This window comes from Rhinatrema bivittatum, chromosome 4 (assembly GCF_901001135.1).
Source record: "Rhinatrema bivittatum chromosome 4, aRhiBiv1.1, whole genome shotgun sequence".
In the NCBI taxonomy this organism is placed as follows: domain Eukaryota; kingdom Metazoa; phylum Chordata; class Amphibia; order Gymnophiona; family Rhinatrematidae; genus Rhinatrema; species Rhinatrema bivittatum.
In genome coordinates, this window is record NC_042618.1 from 384,261,563 (window position 1) to 384,286,314 (window position 24,752).

Genomic DNA, 24,752 nt, shown 5'->3' on the forward strand with positions numbered 1-24,752 from the left:
TCCCACTCCCTGACCACTAACTTCTTTACCATTCTAATAACTGTTTCAGGGCTTGTCGTCCCTGTTTTGATGGGACCGCAGCACCCCTAGAATTATCCAATGAAGGGTTAAGGGTCATGTTGAAGTCCCCGCTCAGAATAAGCGGGCCGTCCACCATGTTACGTAAGACCTTATTCAAATTCTGAAAGAACCCTCTTTGATCCCGATTTGGGGCATATATTGAAGCCACACTGTATTTGTAACCACCTACTGCAATTATGACAAGTATATATCTGCCATCCGGTGCTCTTTCACATTGAATCTAGTCAAATACAAAGTCCTTTTTAAATAATATACAGACACCTGCATATTTAGATTTCTTTTTAACCCCAGCCCAGTATTGTGTAGGATACTGTGGTGATCTCATAAATTTTAAATGTCCAACCTTGAGATGAGACTCTTGTATTAGAGCAATAGTCGCATTCTGCCTCTGTAACTCATTTAACAATAATTTGCGTTTATAGGGGGAGTTTAGGCCCTTAACATTCAATGACACAATTTTAATATCTGTCATGGAAAATAGGTTGTGTTCGAGTGACATTCATCATACCCCTCAAATGGCCCAGTGCCTGATAGGATAAAAGTCCCCTTCTGGTGTCCTCCCTTGAGGTATACGATCTGATCTGTGAAAAAGGAATTAACATATTTCAAATAGAACCATCCCAGCAGTAAAACAAAAAAGAAAGACAGGAGGTCTGGAGCATCCAATTCCCCTTCCCCTCCCCCCTCCTGCCCTGTCCCCCCAGACCAATATCCCCGTGAGGAAATTGGATATAGTGCATAGGAGGAAATCAACAGGGGTTCACATTCCACCCCATGCCAGACGAACAGTCTCTATCAATCATCGCAGCACACACTATCTCAGATTCCCACTCTGTGAATTAACCTCGAAAACAACAGAGAAACAAGTAAATCCATTTCCCTACAGCGCATATAGCTCCATTGGTAGAGAATATGGGCATCAAACTGGTATGTATCAAAATGCTCAGGAAGATGTAAAAAGGCTAGGCATCCTCCTAATCAGGTATTGTCTTTGGAGCCAGATGGACTCGGTGAATTCCTGGTGAGCCGGCGCCCTCCGCGTGTCACCCTTTGCCATCGTGGTTTTTCCTGCCGCCATGCTGCTGGCTTTGGAGTCGAATTCTTAATATCCTGATCTGGGTATCCAGCCTCCGCCAAAATCTGTGCTGCCTCATCCATGTTCCTCATATGATATGTGGTTCCATCCTTAGCGAATTGTAAGCCAAAGGGATACATCCACCGGTATTGAGTCTCATCTCGCCTAAGTAGAGCTGTAACTGTTCTCATCTCCTGCCGTTTGCGAAAAGTACTAGCTGCCAGATCAGTATAAATGCTAATAGGCGAGCCATTCCATTGCAGAGCTGTATGCTTCCTCGCCAGATTATAAATCTTCTCCTTGTCCAAAAAATTATGAAAACAAACTATAATGTCTCTCACTTGAGACTGCTGCCGCTGCCCCAGTGCTCTGTGCGCCCTGTCTATTTTGACCGGGTCAATCACCCCTTCTGCATTATTATCACTCTCCGAAAGCAAAGTTGTGCAGATTTGTTGTATAATTTCTGTACAATTCCTTGTGTCGCTTGACTCCGGAATTCCACGGACGCATAGGTTATTACGCCTAGACCTGTTCTCCATGGCTTCAATTTTAAGCGCTAAGTCCTCGTATGAAGTTTGTAGCCCCTGCACCTCCTTAACCATAGATTTCAAGTCCTCCACCTGTGACTCTGCTTGAATTTCTACTTCGTCAATTCGCCTACCTATGTCCCCCATTTCCTCCTTCATTTCCTGTATAGCTGACATGATGTCATGTTCGTAATTTTTTATATCGAGCCTTAACTCACAAAACCAAGAGCGAAATTCTGCTCTAGTAGGGATCGCCTCCTCCAGCGACAAGGCTGTTTGTTCCTCCTCGGACTCGGGCTCTTCGTCTGCCGTGGCTCCAACGGCCGCCATTTTAGAATGAGAAGGCTTGAGGGACTTCTCCATTTTTCGATAAGAGAATTTCTTGAAATCTACTGATTTCTTATGAAGCGACATCCGCCTGGTATCCGCTATCAAATTCGCAGGGGTGCAGGGCAATCACTCGGCTGCTCACGATTTTATATTAAGAAGGTCGTCTGGCATCGGGAGGAGCCCTTGTTTCAAGCTGCCATATTCTTGATGACATCACTTCCTCCACTTCTTTACCATTCTATGGAAGGGAAAAGTTTTAGCTAGACCCTGCAGGCCCTCCATGACAGTGTCCACTCCCTCATGATCGGATTCCTCCTGAGGAACCTTAATACCCAGTTCCTTCAGCATGTGGGGGATCAAAGGCCTCAACTCTTCCTTCTTGAACAGCCTAACCACTTTAGGGTCATTTCCCCTGGCAACAGGTATGTCCTCTGGGTATGAAAGATCAATACCCTCATCTCTGTCCAGGGACCCCTCCGCAGGGCCCCAAACTTTTGGGGTCTTCCGAGTCCTCCGAACCACTCCCAGAATGCTCTTTTAGACCAAGCAGGTAGAGAAATTCTCCTGACCCCACGCCCAAACTTTGCCTATCTCTGGGATACCTGTGGATGGGATTGTTTGTCTTCTTCACCCTTTTTAGCCAGATAAATCTTGAATAGAAGAAGCATGAAGTCAGAGGAAAAGGACTCTGAATTATCTGACCTCTCAATCAAGGCATTTTCAGCTGTTTCTGTGCTGACCTGGACACAACCGCTGCCTCGACCTACTGGTAATAAAGGAGATGGGGAGTCTCTTCCCTCCCTTAACTCAGCCTGCTCACACACATGCAAGCAAAATGACTGCCGTTCCCGTGTCTTCAGAGACTTGGTCTGCCTGCTCCAGATGACCAGATTGCTTTCCTGCAATGCGCTGGCCAATATGAAACTGCCTCCCCTCTCTCCCCCGAGGCACAGCTATGACATGCTAAGCTACAAGCGTCTACCCCCACATGCTCGGCAACTTTCTCTCACATTCTGCTGACACTGCCATGCAGGACCGCGGTCTCACACAGGCTTCTGCTGCACACTCTGCTTCAAAGATTCATCCGAGCTGCAGCGCTGATCCCAGGCAGCCCCCCCACCGGTCGCTGTAGCAGTTGTAAGACCCCCCTCCTCCCTTTGGCAGCTCTACAGAGCCTCGTGGAGAACAGGTCTAGTCATGGAAAAAATTGTCAACGCACAACTCACAGAGCACCTAGAAAACCACAAAATACTGCACCCCACCCAATTTGGTTTCCGCAAACATTTCAACACGGAAACCCTCCTCCTCACCCTCTCAGATCACATTCTCAGAGGCATGGACCAAGGTAGAAGCTACCTCCTTGCCCTACTAGACATCTCCGCGGCCTTCGACACCATTGATCACAACAAACTTCTCACCCGACTGTCCGAAATTGGCATCTCAGGCACCGCCCTCCTATGGTTCAAATCCTACCTATCCAACAGGAAATTCTCCGTCAAAATTGGATGCGCTGAATCAGCACCCTACCCCCTGTCCCAAGGCGTCCCGCAAGGTTCCTCCCTCTCCTCCACCTTATTCAACATCTACCTCACCCCCCTATGTCACCTACTCACTGACCTCGGCCTCAAATTCTACCTCTACGCCGATGATGTGCAAATCATCATCCCTATTCAGAATTCCCTATCCAACACCCTAGCACACTGGAAATCTTGCCTCTCCTCCATAAATGACTTCCTCACACATATCCACCTCGCCCTCAACACCTCTAAAACTGAACTACTCCTCATATCCCCACACCAACCCCCCAAACCCCTAATCTCCAACGACCCTGCCTTTAAAGTCACGTCATCGCAAACACACGTAAGAGACCTTGGGGTTACCCTGGACCAGCAACTAAACCTAAAAAAACATATTAACTCCATCCTCAAAGAGGGATTTTTCAAGCTAAACATTCTAAAAAAGCTGAAACCCCTCCTCCACAACCAAGACTTCCGGACTGTCATTCAGGCCACCCTCTCTTCAAAACTTGACTACTGCAATGCCCTCCTCCTTGGACTCCCCTCCTCCTCCATCAAACCCCTACAAATGCTCCAGAATTCCATTGCTAGAGTCATCACTAACACCAAGAAATTTGAACATATCACCCCCATACTCAAAGACCTTCATTGGCTCCCCATCACATCCCGTACCCTCTTCAAAACCCTGTCCATTATCCACAAATCCCTTTACTCCCATAACTCTGACTGGCTTGATGACCCGCTCATCTTCACACGCTCTGACCGGCCCACCAGAACTGTCAATAAAGGTACCCTTACCATACCCTCCCTTAAAAAAGCCCACCTCTCTTCTACAAGGGATAGAGCAATCTCCATCGCAGGCCCCAGGCACTGGAACTCCCTTCCGACCCCCCTTAGACTCGAATCATGCTACGCAAAATTTAGAAAGAAACTAAAGACCTGGCTCTTCCGAATAGCCTACCTCGAATAGACCTCTCTTTCCCGCTCCACCCTGCCCCCCCTGTCCTCTTGACTAACACAATTGATCCACAGCCCTGTATATAATGTATTTATAATGTATTTATAGTTATACTCCATACTGTACATAGTTCATCACAGTTTACTGTCCGCTTCCTTGCCTTTATCTCCTCTGCAGCCTATGCTATGCCCCCTCCCAATACCCCTGTTCATTGTATTTCCTTTCCTCCTTTTTAGTTCCAATGTAAACCGGCATGATGTTTGCATACTAATGCCGGTATATAAAAACCTTAAATAAATAAATAAATAAACTTCTTAAGTGGTCCCAGCTAGCAAGCCCAGAAAGAAACAATGTACTTCCCTTAAGCTGTTTCGACTGGGTCCAAAGAAAGGAAGAAGGTCCAGGAGGAAGACAGATCACTGGCTTTCAGTTCACCACCAACTCCGGACCGAGCCACCTCAGGGTCAACAACCCCCACTTGCCCCTGGGAACTACTTTGTCTTCAGTCTTCTTTTATTTATTTTTAAATTCTCTTTGCTTTTAGCTCTCCAGACCAGGTTTTACACCTCTACCATCTGCTGGAGACAGAGAAATACTGAGGGACTGCAGGTGGCACACTATGTTATGTAGCAGTGTCGGTAAAATTTTTATCCTCTCCCTCCATTTGCTGGTAGGGATGAAAAACCCATGTGTCTGGACTGATTTGGGGTATAAATAGGAATGGTGTTTTAGGGCCTGGTGTAATATTTGCAGTGTTGTCTTTTCATAGGTACAATTAATGTTTGAATGCTGTTAGTTAGTGATGTTTTAGTTTGGGATGTTTACTATATTGCAATTGTAATTCTTTCCTCATGGATTTCTGATGGTCAAGCCTACACCCAACATGCGTTACAATATGCCTAATACTATATAGGTTCCAAGTATCTTTTTTACAGGGTTTCTGCTTGGCACCACAGCAGTGAATGTATATGCAATATACATGTTGTAATTGATATTTTTATTTCAGAAAACTGTACTTTGAATGTACTTTTTATGTAAAATCTTATTAGAAATGTGTTCATTTTACTTGTGTGTGGGGAGCTTGCAAGGCTGTAAGGTTCTCTTAGGGCTGCGACTAGATAAGGCTTTTACAAGCTTTGGACATTACATGGGCTAAAATCATTGTTGCGATCTGATGATTTCTGTGCAGTAGTACAGGGGATCATGCATCCTACATTAGATTACTGCAATTCACTGTATGTGGGTTTGCCAATGACCACTTTGAAAGCACTGCAACTGTGCAAAATGCTGTGGCCTGATTAATTTTGGGCCGCAGCATCAGAGATCACATTATGCTAGATTTATTTGACCTCCACTGGTTCCTAATGGAGGTTCATATATAATGTGGCAATGCTTGTTCACAAGCTGCTTTCTCTAGACTCCTCTAAACTCCCTTCCATGGATCAATTATATATTTAGAACAGTGCTTTCCAAACCTATCCTGGAGGACCCCTAGCCAGTCAGGTTTTCAGGATATCTACAATGAATATGCATCAGATAAATTAGGATGCAGTGTATTTATAGCATGCAAATGTCTGGCTTAGGATATATAATCCTATACAATCTTTACAATTTGCACAGAGGGCTTCTGGACAGTCCAACTATGCAACAGGACTGGCTGGTGGATACCAGGGAACAGGCATTCTTGCTTGCTGCTCCAATCATTTGGAATTTCTTACTGCAGGAATTAAGACTGATGGATTGTATTAAAACAGTCAAAGGCGTATTCAAATTTTTTTTTAAACAGGTATTTCTGTGAAATCCCGGCTGGTTTCCTATTGTAAGATATACTGACTACATTTGCAAATTTTGTTTTATTTTGTCTCTTGCTCTGTTGTTCTTGTCCTGTTGTGTTATGTTTTATTTGATTATGTATGTTTAACTGCGCACCACCCAGGGCCTTAGTACCGGTGGGTTACAAATAATAAATAGATAAACAGAGCACCCAATACCCTCGCACCAGCCCCGTCCATTGAATTCAGGCCTGCCTGGGCATAACAGAAGGAGATACAATCTGCTAGCAAATTAGAAAGGGTGCACTTGGCAATAGATGTTCCAGATTTATTGGGATCAAAAGAAACAAAACGCTGAATGGACTTTAAGAGTTTTAATCCATTCCAGAAAGAAAGCCAAGGATCTTTTACAATCCAAACTGTGTAACACTTGTTCACCTTTGTGGACATGTGGTCTGGGAAGAATGCTATGGTGTTGCATATGCAGAACCACCCTGTTATCCATCTTATCCTAAGTTTTGCAAGTCACTATGGCTTGGAGCTCACTAACTCTTATGTGCCCAAGTGATTTTCACCAAAAATTTGACCTTCCAGGTTAGGTATTGCAGCTCACAGGAATGCTGTGGATCAAAAGGTTTAATACAACACCAAGGACATAGGAGGAAGCCAGATGAGAAGCTTTAAATGAAGCAATCCCCATATGAAACAGACAACTAAAGGCTGTACAGAGATGGATTTACCTTCTACATGGGGATGACAAGCGCCAATTGCACGGAGATGAACTCTCACTGAGTTAATCTTCAGATTAGACTCCAAAAGATGTAGAACAGGGGTCGGGAACCCATGGCTCGCGAGCCAGATATGGGATGGCTGCATCTGGCTCGCAGACAAATCTACTAAATCAGTGTGTCGCCACACTTTCCAGTCCCCCGTTGCTCCCCGGTCCTCCTCCGCCCGGGCTTAAAATGCTGTCAGCCCGGGCGGAACGCGGCAGAATAGCTGGAGTCGGCTGCACCGGCGTGCTCTCTTCTTCCCGCTCCCCTCCCCCCCCGCGGCCCAGAAGAGGAAGTGGTGAGCATCGGGTGCGTGCGCGGGAAGAAGAGACCACGCTAGTGTGGTCAGCGTCGGTCCGACGAAAAGAAGACTGTGCAGCGCGGCTCAGAGGAAAATAAAGAAGAGCTTCAACCGCGGCCGATGGGACTCCTCCTCCGCGAGGGCTGAAAATGAAGGAGGTTAGCGTTGGGAGGAGGCTGCTGCTGCCGCAAGTTCCCGGGGTGGGGGTGGGGGAGAGAGAGAGTGAATGAGCGAGCAAGCATGTGTGTTTGAGATCCTGTGTGTGTGAGTGAGAGATTGCATGTATGTGAATGATTGAGAGCCTGTATATGTGAAAGAGAGTATTGTCTGTGACTGAGAGCCTGCCTGTGAGAGAGAGAGAGAGCATGAATGTAAGTTTACGATTGGGAACCTGTATGTGTAAGTTTGTGATTGAAAACCTGTTTGTGTGAAAGAGTATGATCCGAGACTCGAAAACCATTGGTAACCTCCAGATAACGCAGCAACGACCTTCGAACATCCAATTTATTTAAGTCTCTGTAAAAAGGATCTGCCCGATCCAGGTCCAAAAAAGAGGGAAGTTCCACAGAGTGATTCAAATGAAAGGAGACCACCACCTTCGGAAGGAAGGAAGGGACAGTCCGCAAGGATACGCAAGAATCCGAAATCCTCAGAAAGGGTTCCTGACATGACAATGCCTGAAGCTCAGATATCTGCCGAGCGGATGAAATTGCCACCAAAAACACCACCTTCAGTGTGAGATCCTTCAACGTTGCCCTTTTTAAAGGTTCAAACGGCACAGTACACAAGGCCGAAAGTACCAAATTCAAATTCCAAGATGGACAAGGAGATCTCACCGGTGGATGCAAATGCTTTGTGCCATGAAGAAATCGAGAAACATCCGGATGCGTAGCTAATGGAACTCCCTGAATGCTGCCGTGTAAACAACCTAGCGCTGCAACCTGTACCCGCAAGGAACTACAAGATAATCCTTTAGCCAAGCCAGCTTGAAGGAAACACAAAATGTCCGGCATGGATGCCCGTGTAGGCAGAATCTCCCTGTCCACGCACCAAGTCTCAAACACCTTCCATACACGTATATAAGAGAGAGACGTAGAAGCCTTACGAGAGCGCAAGAGTGTAGATACCACTACATCGGAATAGCCCTTACTCTTCAGATGCCGCCTCTCAAAAGCCATGCCGCTAGACAAAAGTGATCGACCTAGTCGAAACTGACAGGTCCTTGATGAAGTAGGTCCGGGAGATCCGGGAACTGCTAAGGACCCTGCACCGCGAGATTGACCAGATCCGTAAACCATGGACGACGCGGCCACTCGGGAGCCACCAGGATCACTTCAAACAGGTGTAGCTCTATCCTTCAGAGTACCTTCCCGATTAGAGGCCAAGGTGGGAAGACATACAGCAACACCTCCGTCGGCCAGGGAAGTACCAAAGCGTCTACTCCCTCTGCACCTGTGACCCTGCGGCGAGCAAAGAAGCGTGGGGCTTTGGCATTCTGGAATGTCGCCATCAGATCCATGCAGGGCGTTCCCCACATGTCGCAGATGAGTTGAAAGGCTCCCTCGGCCAGTTCCCACTCCCCGGGATCGAGACGATGTCGACTTAGAAAATCCGCGTGAATGTTGTTGACCCCCGCTATGTGGGATGCCGCAATACTGACCAGATACTGTTCTGCCCAGCTGATCAGCAGAGGAGCCTCTAACGCCACTGGCTGACTTTTGGTCCCGTCCTGGCGATTGATGTAGGCGACCATGGTCGCATTGTCAGATAGAGCTCTGACAGACTTCCCCCTGATGAGCGGGAGAAAGGCCTGCAATGCCAGACGCACTGCCCTGGTCTCCAGGCGATTGATGGGACCACTGAGACTCCTCTTGGGACCATTGCCCTTGTACTGATTGACGTAGACAAACCGCTCCCCAACCGGACAGGCTGGCATCTGTAGTCACCACCGTCCATTCTAGGACAACCAAGGGGACGTCACGGTTCAAGTTGTCCGAAAGGCGCCACCAATCCAAACTGGCCCTGGCTGCGTCTGGCAACAGTAACGGCAGATAAAATTGTTCGGAAACCGGATTCCAGCGAGAAAGCAAAGCCAATTGCATCGGCTGCATGTGAGCGAAGGCCCATGGAACCAGCTCCAGAGTCGAAGTCATGGACCCCAGAACTTGCAAATAATCCCAAACCTTCGGGGGATATTTGGACAAGAAGGCTCTTACCTGTCCTTGTAATTTGAGGAAGACCCTGCCCCTCTGGGTGTCGAACAAAGCTCCCAAAAACTCCAGGGATTGAGAGGAAAGGAGATGACTCTTGGACCGGTTGACCACCCAACCGAGTACACCCAGCAGTTGAAGTACACGGTCTATCGCCTACTGGCAAAGCACCTCCAACTTCGCACGAATCAGCTAATCGTCCAAATATGGATGCACCAAATATCCTTCCCTGCATAGCTGGGCAGCCACTACCACCATGATCTTGGTAAACGTTCTGGGCGCAGTGGCAAGACCGAAAGGCAGAGCCTGAAACTGGTAATGCTACCCTAGCACGGAAAAACGCAGAAACTTCTGGTGATCGGCTTTGATCCAGACGTGTAAATACACCTCTGTCAGATCCAGGGATGCTAGAAACTCCCCCTGCCGCACTGAAGCAATCACCGATCGTAATGTCTCCATGTGGAGGCGTGGAATCGAAAGACATCTGTTGACCCGCTTGAGATTGAGAATGGGCCAGAAGGTTCCCTCCTTTTTTGGAACCACAAAGTAAATGGAGTAGCGACCTCTGCGATGTTCTGCCGGAGAAACAGGGACAATGACTCCGAGCTCGAGAAGACGCTGAAGAGTCTCCCTTACTGCCCGGTGCTTGGTTGCATAGCCGCAGGGAGAGACCAGAAACTGAGGGCACGGCCGTCGTGCAAAATCTAACGCATAGCCGTGTCTTATCACAGATCCCACTGGGCAACAAATTTTCACAAAAGTCATGTTACGGAAATGAAATTAGTCAATTCTTATAAATTTCCATGTGCTAAACATGAATGTGACTGTGAAAATGCAAAATTGGCTCTAGTTTTTTTGTAATATGCAATAATATAATTACATCTTGAATTGTATGCCAATAGTAGGAGACCTATGGTTAATACCGTTTGAAAAATGAAGTCATAGACTACGACTTAGATTTCTTTGCTTGTCTCTTGTACACCTGTTCGGGAACATCTCTGCGGAGTGTCCAGCAGTAGTCAGCCAGCATGAATATTTCAAATGCTCACCCTTTCTGACTGGGCTTCATATAGTACACTGATGACGTCAGCTTACTCAGCAGCAGCATGGCAGTAGAACTGCATTGCATCAGAAAATGATGCAATAAACTCTGGATGATGTGTGCATGATGGTATTATGCAATATGATGCAATATTACATCATTCTAGGCTTATTTACAGTCCTAGTGGATAAATTTACATGACTAAACATAGAAAGTGAACTATATTAAATATCTTCAAAATGAGAGCCAATAAAAACTTTTCATGGTCATATTCGCGTTCAGCACATCAAGATACTACAGAGTAGGACCTTTTTAGGTCAGTAACACTTTCATTGTTGCCCAGTGAGATAGGACCCACTGGTCTGTCGTGAGTTTGGCCCACTCCTCGTAAAAGAGAGACAGCCTGCCCCCTATCACCGGTACGGAGGAGTAGACCAGCTGCCGATCATTGTGAAGGCTTTCCGGATGGCACGGACTGGGTATTACCAGGTCTACCGAATCATCGGCTGCGAAAGGATTGAGGCCATGATTGTTGTCTGTTGGAGTTTTGACGAAAGGAGGAGGTGGTCTGTCGAGATGTCAGAGATCTTCTAACCAACCAAAACCAAGATCTGGCCCCAAAGACCCTCTAGACCTTGGCCTGTCCTCAGGCAGGCGATGTACCTTATTCTCCCCGAGTGATTGTATCAAATCCTCCAACTCCTTGCCAAAGAGAAATTTGCCCTTGAAAGGCAGAGAACCCAATTGGGACTTAGAAGAGACATCTGCCGCTCAGTTGCGCAACCACAACAGACGACGTGCCGAACCCATGGTTCTGGCTGAAGTGCGGAGTAAATCATGGAAAGCATCAGCACTATAAGCAATGACAGACTCCAGGTGCCCCGCCTGGAGATCTTCCTCCTCTGCCAATGCTTCATTGGCCAGCAGCTGATGAACCCAGCGAAGGCCTGCTCGCAAAGCGAAATTGCTAGACATAGCCACGCGAACCCCAAGGGCGGAGACTTCGAAAATTTTCTTGAGCTGAATTTCCAGCTTGCGATCCTGCAAGACCTTGAGGGCAGTTGCACCGGTAACCGGAATGGTGGTGTTTTTCGTAACAGCCGAAACTGCCGAATCCCCCTTGGGGAGCCTAAGAAGCTCCAAAGCCTCCTCTGGTAAAGGATACATAAGAACATAAGAAATTGCCATGCTGGGTCAGACCAAGGGTCCATCAAGCCCAGCATCCTGTTTCCAACAGATGCCAAACCAGGCCACAAGAACCTGGCAATTACCCAAACACTAAGAAGATCCCATGCCACTGATGCAATTAATATTAGTGGCAATTAATATCAGTGGCTATTCCCTAAGTAAATTTGATCAATAGCCGTTAATGGACTTCTCCTCCAAGAACTTATCCAAACCTTTTTTGAACCCAGCTACACTAACTGCACTAACCACATCCTCTGGCAACAAATTCTAGAGCTTTATTGTGCGTTGAGTGAAAAAGAATTTTCTCTGATTAGTCTTAAATGTGCTACTTGCTAACTTCATGGAATGCCCCCTAGTCCTTCTATTATTCGAAAGTGTAAATAACCGATTCACATCTACTCGTTCAACACCTCTCATGATCTTAAAGACCTCTATCATAGGTTTGGCCATAGCTTTGGCCACCTTCAGCCTCAAGTCCAGGGTATCCCACTCCGGGAAAAGTAAATCAGTGGCTGAAAAGTGAAAGGGAAAAGAGGAAGACGGAACCCTTAAGCCCAACACGACCGGGTTCGCAGTCCCCAGCCGGGATTCCTCCTGGGTAGTCTCAATACCCAGTTCCCGAAGAATGGCAGGGATGAGAGGGCCCAACTCGTCCCTACAAAAAAGTCTGACCACTTTGGGATCGTTGCCATCCGCGCCATGAGATTCCCGCAGGCCTTCTTGCACTGGATCTGTTTCCCCCCTCCACCCCCCTCGGGGGCTGGGAAGGCAACTGCGGATCCTCATGTTCCTCAGAGTCTGAAGAAAAATCCGAAACAGCCTGAGGTGCTCCAAACCTCAAAAGGCTTTTGCACCTGAGGGCGACCCACCTCCTCAAGAAGCTTAGACTTTTTCCTGGGCCTGGTCTCAGGGTCTGACAAGCCAGAGCTATGTAACCCCCTCTTTTTACCTGACTTTCTGGCTTTGAAGGCTCTGTGCATCAACAGCACAAAGTATGAATTAAATGACGAATCCGAGGAATAATCATCAGTATCCCCTGCCGGGATATCCCCTGAAGCCATGTGGACCAGGCCCCCTAGAGTCGCCCCCCTCAGGGGCTGTCTTTTGCAGGGATAATTGCGACGGGAGATTTCCTCCCCTCCCCTGCTGCATTCGCTGCCGCGCCGATTGCCGCAAGCGAATCCAAAATGGAGCCCTTTCCCGCGCTCAGTGGGAACGGGCCGAGAGTCGAGGGCAGTAGCTCCCCAAAAGCTCCGGAGTCTGTCTGGACCCGCATCAGGACCCTCGGACAGGTCGTGGAGGCTCCCTCTCCTCCTGAGAGGTAAGAGGGACAAAGGCCGTCCCTTGACAGCTGCATGCGCGGTGCCACAAGCTGCACACGCGGTTCTCCTCGGCATCTCAAACTTTCTCCCAGCACAACCCGACAAAAAAGTGGTGAAAAGGGAGCGAGGGAAGCCCAATGTGAACGGAGGGAAAGGAGAGCCCCAACAGAGAAACAGACACAAGTTAAAATTAAAACTTTTTTTTTTCACTTGCCGTCAAGCCTCCAGGTCCCGATCCTACTGGGGGGAGTGAGCCGGGCTCCCCGGTATCATCCCCAGTACTTTAGTACGCTGCAAATAGGGTTCTCAACCCCACACATCAGCAGCCTCTGCAACCAGGGGGGATGGTCCCCTCAGGATGTAGCAAACCCCTGGGAGGCGGAAGACTGTCTCCTGAAGCCTAACTTTTAACCTTGGGTTTTTTTTGTTTCTTTTTTTTAAACCAAATACCTCTTCACCTTAAAACTAACTAGGCTAGAATTAACCCTAAGCCAACTCTAAGTAATGTCACAGACTGTAGGTTTTGCATCCGCCATCTGCTGGAGACAGATTAATACTGACGGACTGTAGGTGGCATCCTGGTATTTATGGCCGAGTCCATCAAAATTTCTGTCTCCATCTGCTGGAAGGGAGGCAAAACCCAGGAGTCTGGACTGATCCGGGTACGTACAGGGAACATCAGATTCAGGGATTGCAAAACATCCCTCTCAACATCAGGTCGTTAGAGCTAGGAGGCAGGTGGGATAATGCAACATCCCCCAATCCTGAATGTCTTCTGGAGGAGCCCACCTTCTTTTCTGTGGTGGAGAAGGGTCTGAGGGGAGACCTGTTGACCCCTCCTAATCAGAGAAGTCCCCAGATCCATTGTAGAGATATTCTTAGTTTGAGCTAGATTGGTATGCTAGGAGCATGGATTGGAACCATATTTGATAACAGACAAGGTCTCAGAGAGCAGCATTTGTCTAGGGGGTATAGATCTCAATGAACATCTGCACTTTGGTGAAGCTTCTTCCCCAATTCACTAGAAATTAGCATCTGTGTGGTGGCATTCGATGCTGATGCCCTTCTGGGTACTGACTTCAGGCCCCCTCTGCCAGGTGACCAAATAGTCTCATCAAGAGCTGGATGTCCATCTGCAAAGACACCGATGTTGGTGCACTGATGCTTGCCATCTTATGGGCCAAGGCCTCTTTCTTCTATCCAGCTCCTCCTCAAAAACTGCTGAAGCCCATATGGTCTGGGAAACAGGAGGCGTGGCACATCTTCATAGGACACCTAAGACTGATAGGTGACTGACATTTGGATTCTTGAAGGTTGTTGAATTCCTGATAGAGTTGTGAGGATAATGTTTCCTGCTTACGAGAATATCTCGGGGGATTCATGGCCAGCACCAGAATATTCCTGCTCCTAGCAATGTGCACATCATTGGACCTCCTCAATGCTGGCCCCAAAGAAGCAGAACCTTGAGCTGTTTTTGAGTGGAAGGAGCTAGATGATGGCTTATCTCTGTGATCCTTCCTGGTGCTTGTTGTTCAGAGGGATCAAGGTCCCCTTGATGTCTATGTAGCTTCTGAATCCATTGATACTTCTGATGCTAAAGGGCTGGACTTGATTTTGCCAAAGAGCTTTTCCATAAGCTCCAACTCTGAATGAAGTTCTCTAGAGGTCATGTTCTCATATAGGGAGCACACCGAGACAATGTCATGCACCTCACACCCCCCCCCCCCCCCCCCAGGCAAAGCACGCATTTATCACAGGGATCTGAGATAGACATGTTGCATTTGCATAAGGAGCATGTATCGAAGCCGTTGACCACTTTCTCTTTCTGGGCATCAAGTGAAAAATTAACAAGGCAAAAATCAAATGACTATGGTAAAGAAAAAATTGAAACCAATGCCACGTGATGCAGCAATAACAGTGCACTATGTGGTCATCAGAAAACAAGAAATGTGACGAAATATTTACCTAAGGAGGCTAGAGGGGTGGAAAATCGATCGCAAGTCCCTGCAAAGAACAGTTCCTCCCTTAGAACAAATTTTCAAACAGAGAGACAGAGAGAGAGTGAGTACTAAGACCATGGAAAAAAAGAAAACTGGAGAGGTCCTGGGCAACACAGTGATGTGGGTCAGGCCGCATATGTAAAGCCCCCTACTCTTTTTGGGCATTTAAAAGTTGTATGTAAACCGGATTGATTTGTAGTTCCTACAAGAACTTCGGTCTATAAAAATTAAAAATAAATAAATAAATAAATATGCTTTGCTGAGCTTTTCAAACTTCCAGAAACTTTGAAGTAATCAACCCTCACTGGGCTGTCGGAAGACACCACCTACGCGTGAGGATTTAGCATCCTGCGTGTCTCTGGAGAATCTGACTTTTTCCAATCAACAATAGAATAAATAAGATTACAACACACAGGGAATTTTGTGACTGATGTTCAAAAATTTCACAAGACCTGGTGATAATCACATGAGCCAAAATAACAACAAGGTTAAAGTTAAGGGGTGGCTTTAGGGGATCCTGTCCCAGTTCGGAACTGCATGCCTTGGGACCAAGCCAGGCCTGGCTTAGCTCGTCTCCAGTTACCTGGAGCCATGTGATAATTATGCTTGTCAAGTGGTTAAGTTTATTAAATAACTAAAGGGGGATCTTGTATGCTTGTCTGTCTAAAATGATAGAGTACAAATGAGGAAAACAGCAAAACTGTCCTGGATAAGGAGAGATGTCTTACGAGCTATCCTGCTCTGTGACTGGCAGTTGGGATAGAACCTTAATAGTATGGACAAGAATAACTGGGACGATTGGCTGATTGGTCTTTTTCTGCCATCATCTACTATGGTACTAAATGATAGTAGTGAGATTATGCCGTTTAATCATTTAAGAGCATTGACTTGTTTTTTAGAAGTTAAAAGTTTTTAGCTTTGTAGGACATCTTGCATAAGATTCTGAAAAATACTTTAATTTACTCAAAGCAAAAATTGTCTGTTTACTGACCTGCATGCTCTATGCTTAAAGACATCCAGGTAAATCTCTGTCTTCAGGAAATCCAATTTGTCCCAGGCTTGACATGTTCTAGACAGTGCTGAAGAAAGGTAGGCCACAGACTGAGGGAGGGACTGACCAGACTGAGCCTGGGCAAGACACTTCACCAAATATCTGTGGGGGGAAAAAAGGTTATAGCCAGCAAGTGCTGAGAGGCTACAACTTATTATTTCTGGAGATTAACTGTACATAACAAACTCAAGCTTACAATCTGTCCTTAATACAAACCTCAGTTTAAGGAACATTTGCTTCTTTTTCAGAAAGGTCAGCATACAAGAATCAATGTGCATTGCAAATTAGGAAACCAGTAAAAGTAAACCAAATAATTTCAGGGTGCAGAACACAGTGCAATAACTAAGGCACAAAAGTGACAAGCTTTAGACCCATGGTATTTGTTTATTTTAACAGTTATATGTCGCGCTATCCTGTGTCCTAGGCAGAAAAACAATCATAAAAGAGATATACGCTTCAAAGGGACTTATTACTAAAGCTTTACTATGATGGTGGCGTTTCATTTTTTTTTTAGATTATTCAGGATTCTTTGTAGTCCAAACAGGCGAATGCATATGCTGATCCGTTATGAAAATGTTTGTATATTATTTTTTGTATTCGGTTTCTTTGATGGAAAATCAATAAACATGTTGATACAAAAGAGAACAAATATTAATAGAAATACTACATTATTCTCTTAATAAAATCTTAAAGGCTTTTCAGCATGCTGAGGGATACAAAACACAAAGCACAGGCTATGCTAGCTGGCTGTCCTCCTCACCTATGTACTTTGAAAATATATCCATGCTCCTCTAGGAAATAAGCAACAAAAGAGATAAGTTGTTTTTTAATTTCTCTGTTTTTCAATGCATTTGAAAAATTAGTGTCTTAAGCAGGGCTGGAGAGAACAGGAATTAGGCCCGTGCCAGCTAAGCAAAGTAGGCCCCTATGTAATGTTCTGATGTGATACTTAATAAGAGAAATCGTTTTCTAAATTTCCCAAATAATTTCTATTTATTTAAGAAGGCTTTACGAGCTTTTTTGTTAGCAAATTCTTCAATTACATGTTAGAAATAGATATATTTAGCTTTTTTTTAAAAAATATTTTGCCCAAGTAGGCCCTTGAACATTGTAGGCCCCAGCCAAATGGCCATACTGGCACCCCCTCTCTCCTGGAGTGGTCTTGTTCTAGTAGAAGCTTATTGGCATGATTGTATTGCTTACAGCTGTAGTTTCAGTGGTAATCTAGAGTACCTAAAAACATGCAGTTAGCAGGAACTGCTACATTAACCAAGCAGCTTTATTCTTACAGGCCGATAGAAAAGCTAACTTTGTAAACTGATTATTTACATCAGAAAAGCACAGAATTTGAGAGATAAAAACTGTTATTGGTTCTTACCTGCTAATTTTCATTCCTGCAATACCACAGATCAGTCCAGACTCCTGTGTTTTGCCTCCCTTCCAGCAGATGGAGACAGAGAAAGTTTCACTGACACTGGCATATAACCTGGTGTGCCACCTGCAGTCCCTCAGTATTAATCTGTACCCAAACCAAGATTCATCCCATAAAAATCCTAATGAAATAGAAAACCACTTCCCACATGAGCAAGAGAAAAAAGCGGAACTCTGCTATGGAAAAAATCTTTCCTTTACAACTCCAAACCAGAAGAACAAACTTGAAATCCTGAGCAGCTCTGCAGCCTATTTACAATATAAATATGACAGAAATACGAGCGGACTCTCTTCCTCAAGCAGGGTGGGACTCTGGATTGATCTGTGGTATTCCAGAAAAGAAAAAAAGCAGGTAAGAACCAATTTTCCTTTCCTGTTCAGACCCGAATCAGTCCAGACTCCTGGGATGTACCCAAACTTCCCTAATTAGTGTGGAACTGCGAAGAGTCCCACTCGAATACCACTCTCACCAAAACCCATGACCTCTGGGGCCTGGACATCTAAACGATAATGTTTGGCGAAAGTGTTGAACAACTTCTCAGAAAAACCACCTTCAAAGTGAGATCCTTCACAGTTGCCCTCCCTTAGAGGCTCAAAAGGAGCTACACACATTCCTTTTAGAACTAATTTAAGATTCCATGAGGGACATATTTTCCACACTGGAGGACGCAGATGTTTTGCCCCCCCCGAAGGAAGCAGACCACATCCAGGCGAGCAGCCAAAGACATTCCATGTACTTTGCCACGAAGACAGCCCAAGGTCACAACCTGTACCTTGAGAGAGTTAAAGGCCAAGCCCTTCACCAATTCTTTCTGCAAAAAGGTTAAGATGTTAGTTATTGAGGCCTGAGTAGGTCTTACTCCATGACCTGTACACCAGGATTCGAGGACTCTCCAGCTCCTCACAAAGGACAAGGAATGAAGTCTTTCTAGCCTGCAACAAAGTGGCAATGATGTCCTCTGGCCCTCCCGGTGCCGAGACACGCCTGCAGAACCAGCAGGCCCTGACAGCGCCACAGGCGCCTGAAAAAGAGCAGGAGAAGTCGCAACAACTCGGGGCCTCCATGGTGGGGAGAACTGCTCCTGGTGACCTCATTGGGAGGCGCCCGGCATCACAACAAGCAAGACGCGCTCCCCAGCATTGCGCGACAAAAGGGCACTCCCCTTTGTGCACCCCTTAGTGCAAGCCTTAGTACTAGCCTCAGTACTTACACCAAACTAGAAAATCTTACTGCTGCTCTCCAAAAATGGCAATCGCTCAATCCCCTGACGACAAACACCTCAACACCAGCAGAAAGGAACCAGTCATGGATAACCCACAGAACGAAACAGGGAAAAAAAACCAAGAAAGAATGTGAGTACCAACACACAAACCTCACTCACATTAACACTAAGACCTACAGCAGCCTCATAGCACTATCATTCCTACTATTTAATGCACAATCCATAATAAAGAAAATACCCATCATCACCACCTACTCGAAGATTACAAACCGGATTTCATAGCCATCATGGAAACATGGATAAAAAACACCGACCCAGTCCTAATCAATCAAATAAATAACCCTATCTACAGAACATTTTCAATCCCCAGACCAAAAAAGAAAGGTGGAGGTCTTATGCTAATCATAAAAAAAAACCTACAGATGAAACTACTCCCAACTAACACCCACATACCACTGGAAATTGCTCTATTCGACTCACCAAAACTACAAATCTACCTTGTATACTGCCCCCCCCCCCCCCCCCCAATTCACTGGATCAGAACTGCTCACCACTTATAGACTTCTTCATGACCAAACTATCAACAAACCCATCATCATATTAGGTGACTTTAACATCCACATAGACACCTTCCCCCACTTGCAGATCAATTATAGACACGCTCTTATCCCTAGGCCTAAGTCAAATCATCAATGGCTCAATGCACAAAGCAGGTCACACACTAGACCTCATATTCATCAATACTGAAATATGGGATACCTACCAAACAAAGATCACAAATATCCCCTGGTCGGACCACTCTATAATCCTTTCCACTGTGATGTCCAACTCTAAATTTACCACTATAAAAAACCCACCGAAATCCTCCTACCAGCCACCATTTAACATCGAGACACTTCAAGATTATCTACAACCAGATCAAACATAGACCTATCCAACGCAGAAAACGCCACTTCCTCTTGGCTCACCATCACTAAAACAATAGCAGACAAGATAAACCCCATGATAAAGAAAACAATAAAAAACCCAAAACACCAGAACCAATGGTTCTGGTGTTTTGGGTTTCAGTCAAATGGGAACTCAGAAAAAAAGAGAAAACATGGAGGAACAACAAAACAACAACACTACTTAACACCTACCGATCACAATTAGCTGACTACAAAAAACTTATCCACAACGCAAAAAAAGATTTCTATTCAAACAAAATAAACAAATACCAACATAACCCAAGAATGCTTTTTAATATCGTACAAAGCCTAACCAAATCCTCCAATGACCAGATACCATCAATCTCCAAGATCACAAGCAATGAATTTGCAGACTTCTTTAATGAAAAAATCAAAAAACTCATAAATAACAATCTCAACAACAACATGCAAGAACCAAAAATACAAATCAAACAAGCTGGCCCAACTCTGATACAGCATCTTCACTGGAAATCCAAAAAATCATTAAAAAAATGAACCCAGCTAAACACCCTATCGATTGCATACCCATACCAACAATCAAAGCCATCGAACCATCAATAACCAAAATGTTGAGTGACATTGTAAACCTATCCCTCACAGAAGGAAACTACCCAGACTGCCTAAATTCAGCAATTATCAAACCCATCCTGAAAAAGACCAACCTCGATCCAGAAAACCCACTAAACTACCGACCCATATCAAACCTACCATTCATTGCCAAAATTATAGAAAAAATCGTCCACTCCCAACTCAGCAACCACCTGGAAGAAAACAACATACTTCTCCCCACGCAATTTGGTTTCAGGAAACACCTGAACACTGAGTCACTACTCCTATCTTTAAGCAACACCATGCTCAAAGGCTTTGAAAAAGGATACAGCTACCTGTTAGTCCTACTTGACTTATCAGCAGCCTTCGACACAGTAAACCACTCAATCATGATTGAACGTCTCTCTGATATTGGTGCAAAAGAAAAAAACCCTACAATGGTTTTCATCCTATCTTTCACAAAGAACATACCAAGTGTCGATCAACAACACCCTCTCAAAGAAATAAACCTTGGCACCAGAGTGCCCCAAGGATCTGCCCTATCTGCGACATTCTTCAACATTTATCTGCTCCCAATATGCCACTTCCTCTCAAACCTTCAATGACCCACTTCATATATGCGGATGATATACAAATATTAATCCCAATACACAACACTCTGGAAGACACCTACAAAAAAAACAGCCACTTACCTCACCAAAATAAAACAACTCCTAACCAACATGAAACTCATCCTAAACTTCGATAAGACAGAAATAATCATACTTGACAAAAAGAACAACGCTCAACTACCACCTCTCAACTTAATGAACAAAAAACTGCAATCTCACCTGTCACCCATGCCCGCAACCTAGGAGTCATAATTGACAAACAACTATCCTTCAAGAACCACATAACTACTAAAATCAAAGACGGATATCACAAACTCCTTACCCTACGCTGTCTAAAACCTTTCCTATCCACCAATGACATCAGAACAGTCCTCCAACTACTCATCTTTTCAACCTGGACTACTGCAACTCCCTACTATTCAACTTACCTCTCACCATCTTCCGACCACTACAAATACTCCAAAATACAGCCGCCAGAATACTCACTGGAACTAAAAAACACGATCACATTACTCCCACACTTATGTCACTACACTGGCTCCCAATAAAATTCAGGATAGAATACAAAATACTATCCATATTGCACAAAATAATATATGAAAAACAAACAAACTGGTTAAGTACATATATAAAACTACACTCCCCAACAGAAACCTCCGATCAGCAAACAAAGGTCTTTTAAAGATTCCACCCACTCGTCCAAACAACTTACCTCAACTTGGAAGAGAGCCATATCCCTAGGAAGTCCCAAACTATGGAACACATTCCCAACCAAACTTAGAACTCAGCTTAATTTAAAAACCTTCAAAAAAGATCTAAAAACCTGGATGTTTACCAAAGTCTATCAAAGCACCCAATGACTATCAGATATTACTTCACTCCGACTGGACCTACGCAAACACGTGGAACCAACGCAAACACGTAATACAAACATAACTGAAATCACATACTTGAAATACGATTTATGTTTAGAATGCCTACAATACGTTATGTTGACAATCACATGAATCTTTTGAAACTCCGTTAAACATCGAAACTTTGTAAATCCGTTGTGATGGTGAAAACGAATAACGGTATATAAAACTCGACAAATAAATAAATCAATAAATAAATCCTCTCTCTCTCTCAAACACCTCCTCTCAAAAGCCAAGCTGTGAGACAAAAGGGATCTGCCTGATCTGAAAATACTGGACCCTCATAAAGAAGCTTCAGCAAATGAGTGAGCTGCAGCAGTTTGCTGCCAGGTTGATTAGGTCCACAAACCATGGCTGCCGTGGCCACTCCGGTGCTACCAGGATCACTTCTTCGGGATGAATTTCTATCCGCCTTATTACTTTTCCCACCAACGGCCATGGAGGGAACACGCAAAGAAGAATCCCTCGGGGCCAAGGTAGAACTAGGGCATCGATCCCTTCTGCTCCGTGATCTCATCAGAGACTGAAGAAGCAGGGAGCTTTGGCATTCCTTTGAGACACCATCACGTCCAGTCGGGGGGTATGCCACCTGTGACAGAAAATTAATTGCCTCATCTGACAACTCCTACTCTCCGGGATCCAATTTCTGGCGACTGACAAAATCCGCTTGAACATTGTCCACTCTGGCTATAAGAAATGCTGTTAGCAATACTAGATGCTGTTCCGCCCAGACAAACAACTCCTGGGCCACCGCCTGACTTCTGGTTCCCCCTTGTCGGTTGATATAAGCCACAGTGGTTGCACTGTCCGACAAGATAGGCACTGGGTGGCTGCTTAACAGAGGCAGAAAGGCAAATGTCGCGAAATGCATCACCCTCATTTCCAAACAATGTAGACCAGGACACCTCTTCCCTGGACCACTGCCCTTGGGCAGACTGTCTTTGGCACACTGCCCCCCCCCCCCAGTCAGAAAGACTGTAATCGGTGGTAACCACCACCCAGTTTAGAACCTCCAAGTCCACTCTGCGACTTAGATGATCCTGACCAAGCCACCATGAAAGACTGGACCTGGCAGGCTCCTCGAGCGACAGAGGAAGATGAAACTGTTCCGACAAAAGATCCCCAACAGGAAAGAAGAGACCTCTAAAGAGGCCTCATGAGTGCAAAGGCTCAAGGAACTAGCTCCAACCTCGAGGCCTGGGCACTGTCGTATCCAACAGCCTGCATACCTGCTTCTGCACCTTGAGAATGAAACCCTTGGTAAAAAAAAAACCCCTTTTCTGACCTGGTGTCGAAGCGCACTCTCAAGAGCTCAAGAACCTGAGACGGGGTGAGATGACTTTTCACCAGATTTATCACCCAGCCTAGAGACCTCAACTGCTGCAGGACTTGAGACACCGCTGGACTACAGAGGGCTTCCGACTTCGCCTGAATGTGCTAATCATCCAGATATGCATGAACCAAAATACCCTTCTTCCTGAGCGCTGTGTTATGACTGTCGGTCGCAGACGGCTGCAACTGATGCAACTCACTTCATGTACTGCTCTGCTCTCGTCTCCGGGCTCCATTGGATGATGTCACCCACATGTGAGCACTACCATCCTGCTTGTCCTAGGAGAAAAAGGGATGGCCTCCACCATCAACCAAATAAAACCTGCAAAGGACAGGGCCACTGTTGGGGAATTCCTTCTGTCAGGGGGAGGAAAGAGGTTGGAGGGGAGACCTTCCAATACCTCATCACCCAAACCACCATCAGAGCCTCCACATCCCCAGGAATACATAGATTCCTCCCTACTGCGACTAGTGGGGGGAGGGATCCTTGGTGTTTGGTCACCAGCCAGTAGTACAGTTACCAGAGTGGCTGGCCGTTGGAGCCTGGACTCCAGGGCCCTCCTAGGAGAGCTTCCGAGGAATCTGGGATGAGCATCATGACGGCCGGCACAGACTCCAGTGCCCCTCTGGACTACGACACCATGGTGGGAACCAATACCAATGCTGGTGTCAGTAGAGCACCTGTAATGAGCTGAGTAATGGTTCGAGGAAAGATAGCGCCAACCTTAGTACTACTGATGCTTCCACACAGAGGTCCTGTAGCAACTTCTCCATGGTAAGCTGCACTCGTCTCTCCAACTCCTCCTTGAACAATCGCCAATGCCAACACCGACTGGTAGGCAGGTGTGGCGAATTCCTCTTCAGAACCAAGAAGAGGATCAGTGGCTGACTCCAGAACCGGTGGAAACTGTGATGAACACCTGGGTATCCTGGAGTATGTACTCTCTCCGCAGGGTCACTTTGGGGGTACCTCGCCCAAAGCTGGATCATCCCCACGTCCAGCACCATGCATCAGTGGAAACTGATGTTGAAGCTTCTTCAGTTTCCTCAATATTTGGCATGGGTCTTCCTTGATGCCGAGGCTGAAGAGAAGGAACACGAATCCTTCTTCGACTAGGAGGAGCTGGGTGATGGTCTGTCTCTGGGATCCCTACTGACCGTCTGCACCGAGAGAACCACTGATTCCCCCTCCTGATGTTGACGGTATGATGTCCATTGGTGTGGCTCCATGGTCCTTCAATGTCGATGCCTCTGATGCCCAGTCGGGGCCCAGTGTCTTTTGGGAGTCATCTGTATTTGTGGCAACCCCCAACGTCATGTGATGCCCGCACACAGAGGACATCTTTCATGGGGATCTGTGATAGACATGATACTTGCACATCGAGGGCATCACTTTAATCCAGTTGACATATCGACACAAAAAAGGAAAGTAAATCAAATTCGATGGGAGCAAGCCAGTTAATGGATGACAGGCACCAAGGCATCGCCGCCTGAAGGGAACTGACTGCAAAAGAAAACTTAGAAAACAATTGAAAAACCTACCTAGGGACACTACTAGGAGAAAAGGGGGATCCTGC

At 45.8% G+C, this 24,752-nt stretch overlaps 1 protein-coding gene across 3 annotated transcripts in view; it reads right to left on the reverse strand.

Annotated features, from left to right (window-relative positions):
• Positions 1 to 24,752, reverse strand: part of ACOX2 (acyl-CoA oxidase 2) — a 120,583-nt gene that overhangs the window by 23,338 nt on the left and 72,493 nt on the right. For all 3 annotated transcript variants that reach the window (XM_029600981.1, XM_029600980.1, XM_029600979.1), the window contains one exon: positions 16,088 to 16,249. In XM_029600981.1, the coding sequence (XP_029456841.1) occupies positions 16,088 to 16,249 (162 nt within the window). The remainder of the gene's footprint in view (positions 1 to 16,087; positions 16,250 to 24,752) is intronic.